The sequence below is a fragment of the Capsicum annuum genome, chromosome 2 (genome assembly GCF_002878395.1).
Source record: "Capsicum annuum cultivar UCD-10X-F1 chromosome 2, UCD10Xv1.1, whole genome shotgun sequence".
Classification (NCBI taxonomy): Eukaryota; Viridiplantae; Streptophyta; class Magnoliopsida; order Solanales; family Solanaceae; genus Capsicum; species Capsicum annuum.
In genome coordinates, this window is record NC_061112.1 from 129,574,324 (window position 1) to 129,583,621 (window position 9,298).

The 9,298-nt window shown below is 36.1% G+C and overlaps 1 protein-coding gene across 2 annotated transcripts; it reads right to left on the reverse strand.

The window, feature by feature from the left end:
- Positions 1–1,773: 1,773 nt before the first annotated feature.
- Positions 1,774–8,572, reverse strand: LOC107859400 (allantoinase). Of its 2 annotated transcripts, none has more exons than XM_016704398.2 (16): positions 8,044–8,572; positions 7,097–7,190; positions 6,828–6,948; positions 6,488–6,561; positions 6,164–6,240; positions 5,855–5,891; positions 5,697–5,782; positions 5,383–5,442; positions 5,093–5,241; positions 4,556–4,682; positions 3,731–3,886; positions 3,523–3,633; positions 2,922–3,032; positions 2,605–2,703; positions 2,154–2,302; positions 1,774–2,036 (listed from the first exon to the last, which is right to left on the reverse strand). In XM_016704398.2, the coding sequence occupies exons 1-15, from the start codon at positions 8,275–8,277 to the stop codon at positions 2,174–2,176; spliced, it is 1,665 nt and encodes a 554-aa protein (XP_016559884.2). In that variant the 5' UTR covers positions 8,278–8,572; the 3' UTR covers positions 1,774–2,036; positions 2,154–2,173. The 2 variants fall into 2 exon arrangements, with proteins under 2 accessions (XP_016559884.2, XP_016559886.1); XM_016704400.2 differs by having other exon boundaries at positions 7,097–7,257.
- Positions 8,573–9,298: the final 726 nt, after the last annotated feature.

Consider the following 9,298-nt stretch of genomic DNA (forward strand, 5'->3'; position numbering starts at 1 on the left):
TTTGGAACCAGAATGCTCAAGTAAAGCAAGAGTCTTCTTAGGCGATTCCACGACACTGTTTCCTCCTTCCGAAGCACTTGTATTGGACTTCATTCCTTTTGGGGTTGAAGATCCAAAAACTGGAGTTGGTGCGGATGACACTAGATGTGTTTGTTGTCTTAGCAAGCCTGCCTTGCTCCTCGTGACAGCTCCTAAACTACCAAAAGTAACACCAAGGATGCTTTCCACTTCGGCAGAGAACCTTGAATCAACAGCCTTGGAAGCAATTGATTGAGAGTTAATTTTCTTGGAAGTCATTTCAGCGTTCTTAATCTTCAAAGTCTGAAAAGTTGAGATTAGAGGTAGAGATCCTCCCACTGGGCGTGCCATAATTTATTGGACAGTAAAATTCTCAAAACTGAAAATAAATAATCGAGATAAGAAAAATACTGCAACAATCGATTTATTGATTTCAATAAGTGAGTGATACAATCTCTATGATTCCTTTGATTCGCCTTTTCAACTATCAATTCAAGGGCTTCGAGCTTGATCTTGAACTTTAACTTGATCTTGACTTGTGCTTGAATCCAAGGGCTTGGTAGCTTGTTCTTGAATCTTGCGGTCTTGATCTTGAACTTGAACTTGATTTGAAGACTTGATGAGCTTGATCTCGACTTGTACTTGAATTCAAGGGTCTTTGAGCTAGTTCTTGAATCTTGAAGTCTTGATCTTGAAGCTTGAACTTTGTTCTTGAATCTTGAACTCTTGATCATGAAATCTTGAGCTTGTTCTTGAATTTGTAGAGAAATCTGCCGCTTTGATCTACGAGTTCTCTCTTGCTTCTTGTTAAACTTGTTCCTCCCTTTTCTGAATTATGAGGCCCTTATTTATAGTTATAGGAAGTAAAGAGTCATGATAAACATGAACTTCCTTTGACCAATCAGATTTAAGTGACATGGCATTTCTTACAGGCTTTTAACTTACTGCATCATTTTGACACGTGGCGTGGTCCCATTGGCTCATTCACTTGACTTGGCATGCCACGTCATTTGACATGTGGCATCAAATTGGGCCTCTAGCATATGATAACATCTTGGGCTTGCTAAAGTGGGCTCAGTCATTTGTAGCCCAAATTAATATGATGACATCTTGGACTTGATAAAGTGGGCTAATCATTTTTAACCCAAATTAATGGACTAGGTCAATTAAAAGAATTGGACTTTAATTAAACCTACACATATTTGGATTTAAACAATTAATCCAATTACATTAATCCGCAATATTTATTTGGGATTAGTATATTTTAATTTTAATATTATCCGAATTTGTACAGACAATACGTAAGGATCATGTTATTTTGGATTGGAATAAACACATGATGCTAGAAAATTTGTCCGCCTTTGAATAATGAAGCCACCAGAAAAAGAGCTTTCCTATCCTTTCAGTTTTTTGATTCTCAAGTCTTTTATTATCACTGCTGATGTTCTTTATTTAAGGCGATTTGGTTGAGACAGTCCGCAATTTCTATTTAGTGAAGGCGTTGTTAAGTCAATAAGTTTGAACTCTCACTTTTCTTCATATACTGGAATTTGAAAATTTTAATTTGTATTTTTAGTGTGTATCCGAAACCAAAAATAGCCTTTCCACCCCGCAAAGGTAGCGCTAATGTCTGTGTACATCCTATCCTCCCTGGAAAACCAAAAGCACACAATAGCTTGTCTATGTTTTGCTGGCTTTGCTTCTGAGTTAATTAAGTAGAGGTAGAAATGATTTTAGTTCTTGCATGAACTCAGATTGCTGAGAAATGTGTGTACTTAATCAACACAACAATGGCTTTCAGCTTCAACTGAAATGTTTTTGTTTCTACAGAGTTAAATATCAACTTAAGGGCTGCAACAGATTATATACACTCCAGCCCAATTGCGCGCCTAAAAGGAGAGAATAAGATTCACAACTTGGATCCATGCAAGTTTTGGTTTTGATCTGAATGACGAATTCATCGATTCCATCTACATGCCAAGCCATATGGTCATCTCCAAGAACGTCAAAGGGACAACCTACGCAACATATGGAACAGTAAGACTGCAGTTTGAAGATCTCAAGGAATATAGCTCTTAACATTAACATTTGCATAGCAGAAAGAATTTGGATGATATGGTGAGCTGTATATTTACCAATAGGCTCATAGCACTAACTATCTATGCAGAATTGGGAGAGCACACGCTTGAGAAGTATGATTTCCCTCCTTGTATACAAGATTTCCGCGCACAAAGGTTGACAGAACTTTTCCAGCGAGCCTTGATCCCATGTATGCAGAAATACTCTGCCAAAGTGAAACGAATAAGAACAATAAACAACTTTTTGAGAAATCCAAAGAAGAATCAAGGAATGTAAAGAACTGTTCCACGCGCAAAATTTCAATTTGATTCTGGTAACTCCATGCAAATAATCTGACAGCTGGCTTTCAAAATAAAGGTGATTTACTTCTAAAGCATAACTTAATTGTATCGAGTATAGCCTTTAAACATGTTTGCTAATCGTCAAAATTTCTGCATACGCAAATCAGGTATGAGAAACTACTTTGAATTACTAGTTTTCAAGGAAAAAACAGGTAAGTTTACTTACAGGATGCTTAATATGTACAGGGTAGTCGTTATCCAGGTTAAACTCCACGTCTGGCTCCCATACAACTATATCTGCTTGGTTCCCTACAGCAATTGCCCCCTGCACAAGAACGATAATCAAATACCAGCTACCAAGATATGGAAATATCACAGCAACTTAAACTGCAGCAGTTCCAAAACTTTGTACGGATCATAAAATGGAGCAAATTAAAGTAGTCCTTTCTGACATCAATTTTTTTCAAAAGTAGAGCAAAATGACACTTGAACTTGTTTAATGTCAGACAGTAGATTTAATGTTGAAATACTTCCACACGATACCTTAGTAGTGAGACCAGCAAGTTTGGCAGGCTTCTCACTCCACCAGGACGCTAACTGCTCAAATGTTATTCCATACTTGCGGCCATATGTCCATGTCGCAGGTAGAACAAACTGCACAAACAGTAACAACCCCTTATAGTATTCCAAACAGATTATGATGAGTATGTTAGACAATTACGCCATTCATTGTACTAATTGTAACTATCACTGATAGGGCAAAGGAAAATTCTACTGATAAATATGTATTCTCGTATTCAGTGGTTAAAAGGTTATATTTATACTCTAGATTCACAAAAAGGACCTTTATGACTTCTCTAATCGTCAGAAACAAAGTGTAACTAGCATGGGTAGTAGTTCTAATAGGAATTTTTGGAAGATAAAGAGTAGAAGTTTCAGAAAAAAATCTTGCTTCAACCATAATTTTTCGAAAATGTTAACTGATACATTGAAGACATCGTTTACGCAAGTGTCATCCATCTATATGCAAGTCAGCTTTTCCATTACTTATAATTCGAGTAAATCCTATTATCTCCAAATGGCTTATATCTGCATTATTTCTGAGCCCACACAGTAATCACAGGTAATTAGTAAATGTAAAGACCTGTAAAGAAGATACGCCACCCCATGCTTTCAAGAAGTCACCCTCATTTAAGAGTTTCAATTCTGGCACAGCAGGGGAGTGGTCAGAACTTAACATGTCAATATCTCCATCCTGAAATGCACACATAACCAAAATGAAGGAAATTCTTTGAAAAGAAGAAATATGGGATGTGATTATAGCAGTAACAGAGTTTGGAAGTTGACTATACCAGTAAAGCATCCCATAGTTTTTCTTTATTGGCTGCATCACGGATAGGTGGAGCACACTTGAACCGAGTATCTCCATCAGGAATATCTTCAGCTGCAAAAGCAAGATAATGGGGGCAAGTTTCAACAGTGATACTATCACCCCTTTGCTTGGCTTCCTACGAAAATTCCAAAAAATAGAAGGCATATTCAGTAAAATGATAATGTAAGATATTCCACAACAATTTTAGGTGCAAAATTATTAAGTGCCACACTAATGGAAACAAGAAAGTGGGAGAAAACAAGAACCAAAATGCCTTGCGAAGGACATATATGAGTAGGTCAGAAATAATTATTTCAATATCTATGCTACATCCAACTGAATCAATATTACTATTTACTCATCATTCAAGAAAGTGATCGTATTGTGATGCAAGCATGTGATGGCAGCCCTGACGTCATTTCCTATAGTGTGATGAAGAGCAGAGGCGGAGCTAGCCTATTAAAGGGGGTTCGTCCGAACCCCCTTCGACGAAAAATTATATTATTAATACATGGTTAAAATGATTTTTATTTATATATTCTAGATGTTGAACCCCCTTCGATGAGTTTTTCTTCAGATTTTGAACCCCCTAAGCAAAAACCCTGGCTCCGCCTCTATGAAGAGTAACAGAATTCCTTTACAGTGATGACTTCCTTGTTCTTAACAAAAATAGTCCCACCACAAAGGGTACAAAGGCAATAAATTGATAGTATACAGATGTTTTTTTTTTGTTTTTTTTTTGAGAATTTCAGTATACAAATGAATTAATAATCGAAGCCCAAAAGTGAGCAGAATTTTTCGCTACCTTAATGAGGTTTAGTGAAGTTCTAGCATCAGACAGATGAACAATATGCAGATGAGCCCCTTCAGCAGAACCACCAGCCCTCGTGTCTTTAGACAATGTTATGAGCTGATTGATAGCTGCCTCTTCCCTGTTAAAGAACAAAGATATCAAAAGGTAATACAATGTGAAAAAACACTAGAAAAAAGAGGATCTAAGATATAATTGGAAGCTGATACTATAAACATCTTAATGTGGTAGAGCACCGTACATATGTATCATATATACGCAAAGAGAAACGGGAAGAGAGGGACAAGAAAGAGAATGCATAGTGAGAGAGGAACAACAACAACAAAATACCCAGTGTATGTTGTCAAATTTAAAAACGTGAAAATACGCATCAGCTGAAAGTAAAACAAGAAATGTTTGTTACACCTCCTGGAAATACATGCAAATATGTTAAGAATGTGACACAACTGGAAACACACAAGAAGAATGATATGCTACCTCAGCACAATTCTACTCTAGATTCGAGCATATGATAAAAGGGAATATACTTACATTGAAGCAGGCCTGGTCTTAAGATATGTAGAATATGATCTGGCATTGTCGACCCCATCCTCCATTTCCAGTTTTCCATCAAGATTTACTTCCACTTCGGCATGAACAAGTAGGGGTCTTTTGTATCGAGCCAGAGTAGGGAGTGCTTCCTGCGTAGTTAAGCATTGAATCATAAGCACAGTAGAAAGTCTAATAATGTTTGTTCAAATGACCATCTGCAAAGAGATATCAAATAGTTACTGCAGAATGATCAGAAAAAAACAAACTCAAAAAGAGGACAAATTATGTACCTTTATGTGGGATGACGTTGTCATGGGAAAGTCATTGATGCCTGATGGCACCATAAAAGACTGCAAAAAGGAAAACATGTCCAATTATAAATGGGACACACCAATTGAAATGACACAGAGTGCTATAGAGAATGCCCAAGATGATCTCTCAAACAGAGAAGATACATTGTCAATTCGTAAGGTAATATTTGGGAAGTTAAGGAACTTGTCCAAAAACATTTTGTGTTTAGTATATTGGATATATCATCAATCTTTGCTTGACTTTCAGACAACCGTGATATCAAACTCAATCGCATGTATGTTAGCCAGATTACCTTCAAACCCAGAACACCAGCATTTAGAAGTCTTTCTAGAGAACTTGCATTTTCTGCATTTTCTGGAACCAAACCTCCCCAGAAACCTGTAGATACAAGAAGTAAGTAACGTCTTACTACAACATCAATCAAACAAGAATAAAGCTTCACAATCATACCAACATCCACGTAGACCCTCCCTTCTGCAGCATCGACCTGCGAAAGAACAATAACCCTGACTATATGTTTTACAATATGACCTACTTGAATCTGGGAGCTTCTATTAGCATTTTTATAAGTTCATTAGCTTGAATGCCATAGAACCCATACAGATGCACCATATCAAATGACCAGCTGACCTCAATAAAAGGAAAATGTAGGCGCCAATAATCACACTAGAAACAAATAGTTTCCGTTGATAAGCTAGAAATATTTACCCTGTCAAAATTGTTCGCAAAACATATCAAAAATCTATATGATATGCTTACCTTAAGTTTTAAAGTTTCTTCAGAAACTGTTGATGGAGCACTATTAAGAGGCATGTCAACTAATGTAGTTACTCCACCTGGAAAGAACATAGTAATGTGAAATACAATCATTAGGTTCTGCATACTCCCATACGTATGAACACTGAATGTTGAATCCAGTATAATAAGGTAGTCTACGGTTCAAATTTCAAATATTTAAGAAAAAGGGTTTAAAAGACAAAAAGAACAAACTCATATTGATTTCATAGTTATCCACATTCAGAGCTACCCATCTCAAAAAGTTTTAAGCTTCCTATGACGAGCTTGAAACTTGGATCCACATACCTGCAGCTGCTGCTTTTGTTCCTGAAGGAAATCCTTCCCATTCTGCTCTTCCAGGATCATCAAGATGGGCATGCCTAGAATGGACAAAATAATAACTCAAGTTTTCCAAATCAAACAAGAACTAACACAAACCAAGTACATGTTTTTTTTAGACTCCCATCACTACTCTACTAAAGATTCTTCTTTATTGTTTTACCCCCCATGTTCTGCTACTAAGTGCATAGCTATTAACAATTGTTTACATTTTCTAGATCAGCTTTAAATTTCTCAAGGAAAGTGACATAAATTTCAAAACAACATAGAAAGGTATAATTAACATGAGGATAGAGTTTTATCTTACACATCAATAAATCCAGGCATGACCACAGCCTCCCCATAATTGACCACTGCTGTGGACCGAGAATTTACATGCCAATTCTCTTCAGCAACAATAGATATAATTCTTCCTTGCTTTATCTCAACTGTTTATATCACACCAGGAGAAATAATTTGTCACCAGGAATGAGATTAAGCAGCTGATAAGACTACTAATAAAAAGTGACAGTCTAGTAACTTTCATTCTCTATCTATTTCCTGAAATCAGAGAATTTAAAACTTAGTTCAACAAACCTGCACCAGAAATTGTTCCGTTTGGAGTCACGATACGTTTGCTGGCTATCCAATAGTGATTGTGAGGCAGAAGGCTGCAATCACTTGAGGGAAGCTGAGGAATAAACCACCAGAAACTTTCTTGAGGATCATTCAGAAATTATAGAACAAAATAGTAGTACCTGAGGACAACATAATATGAAGTACATAAACTGGAAAAACCATGGGTAGATGCCTATTTCGCAATAATTTTGCTCAAAAAAAAAAAGAAACAAAAGGATACCAGAACTAGACAGCTAAATGAAAAATCATTAGGAACAGATAAAAACATAAGCTTGCCTCAAAGGCTCTTACATACTGCATGCAGGCATGCTGAAATTTGACCAACTTTTTAATTTATTCAGAAGAGGCTTTTTAAAACTTCTTTTATTAGTGCTTCATGAAGAGGCTTTCTGGAATTTGTTATTAAAAATAGAAAGTTTGATGTTGAATTAAGATTTTATCATCAAATCTCTTTAGCTTATCTTCAAATGAAAACAAAAAGGCCTTCATAAAATACCAACTCATTGTACAACATTTACATAACCAACAACTACATATCTACTTGTAATACAGTCAAGCTTTAAATGTTAAGCAAGATTAGTCTTTTTCTTCATTTCTGGAGATGGGTAGCCAAATAACCAATAGATTTTCTTTTATCATCCTCCCACTCCCCAAACCCCCCCCCCCCCCACCCCCCATCCCTCCCCCTCCCCCCCCACATACCACCAACAACAACATAACCCGTGTAATCCCACAAAGTGGGGTCTGAGATCGTAGAATATATGCAGACCTTACCCTCGGTTCAAGAACACCCCCCCCCCCCAACACAGACACCAAATCCCTCATAAACAATTTTCTGCATAGGAAAAAACAGACATTAACACAATGGCATATCAAGAAAATGAAAAACAGCATAAAAATCAAACCTTTTTAGAGAAATCAAAGTAGAACAGGAAAGAAAGGAGCAATGGTAGCAAAGCAAGAAAGCCCCTCTTTCCTGATTCCATGTTTCTCACCTCCCTAGCAACTCTTCTCCACACTAATATGTACAATGCCCTCCACTTTATACTCACCCCAAACTTTTGTTTGCTATTTTTTAATTCTTGGTTGTAATATTTTGTGACGTGGATAAAGATGACCAACCAATACCATGCACACATTTCCACAACCCATGGAGTAGTACACACAATAACCACAAACCAACAAAATGCCAAAAAAGGAAAAAAAAAAATCAATTAACAATGGGCGGTTCAGAGGAATCTGTTAGTACGTAATAAATAACACTGCCCACAATGCACCAGCTAGCTATGTCACTGTTTACCAATACAACAGTGTAGGAGAGTCCATTGGATGGAAGGACTGATACACAATTTTATAAACTAATCTGTATTAGCAATAATGGTTAATTCATGAATAGAAATTTTACATTATTAATTTTGTGTAGCAATTTATTTATTTTTATTAATCGTATAACTTTTTTTTGCATTATATGTCTGTCTATGTAGTGGCGTTGAATATTGAGACAATCTTGAAAATGAAGTCGTAGTTGATAGTAAGCTAAGTTGCTCGAACTCCTCCAAAATATTGTGGGGGTGCGTTCAAAAGTAGTACGTTTTTAAAGGATTCAAAACGGGTACAGCAATATTTTTTAAGAGTTCGAGCAACTTAGATCTCTAAGTAAGTGTGTTAAAATAGGGCTTCCAGTATATGTATGGAACACTCGACATCACGGGCCAGTAGAAAATTAATAAAAAACATATATATATATATATATATATATATAAAATATATATTTAGCATAAAATAATCAAGGAATAAATTTGACTACTCTGGTAGTTTACTTAGTTTAGAAAAATAACTAATAGCAAGAGAAAGTGTGCCTTGAAATATTTTTCATAAATAGTGTACCTATTGTATCCAAAACTATATTATACAGAACTATTGTATTATATAGTTTGGATAAAAAAAATTACCAATACGGTGGACTAATGGTATCGGTAATATTTTCAAAAAGAATGCGTTCATTGTGTCCAAAATTATAATACTACTTTATTAATTTGTGAACTTATATATAAACTAAAAAAACTTTCTTTATATTTTTGGGTTTTTCAAGGTATCCCCACAGCCGGCAGTTGTGAAACTAATCTTTCGTTCCTCGGTCAGCTCACTGAGCGGTAGGAA

What these genes read in the sequence shown, in the direction of transcription:
- LOC107859400 (XM_016704398.2), bottom strand. Translation starts at nt 8,277, where the DNA reads ATGTGTGCATGGTATTGGTTGGTCATCTTTATCCACGTCACAAAATAT. An exon ending in AACTATGGGATGCTTTACTG is followed by an intron (nt 3,634 to 3,730) that starts GTATAGTCAACT and finishes TGTGCATTTCAG; the next exon opens with GATGGAGATATTGACATGTT. An exon ending in GTGGCGTATCTTCTTTACAG is followed by an intron (nt 3,033 to 3,522) that starts GTCTTTACATTT and finishes CTGTTTGTGCAG; the next exon opens with TTTGTTCTACCTGCGACATG.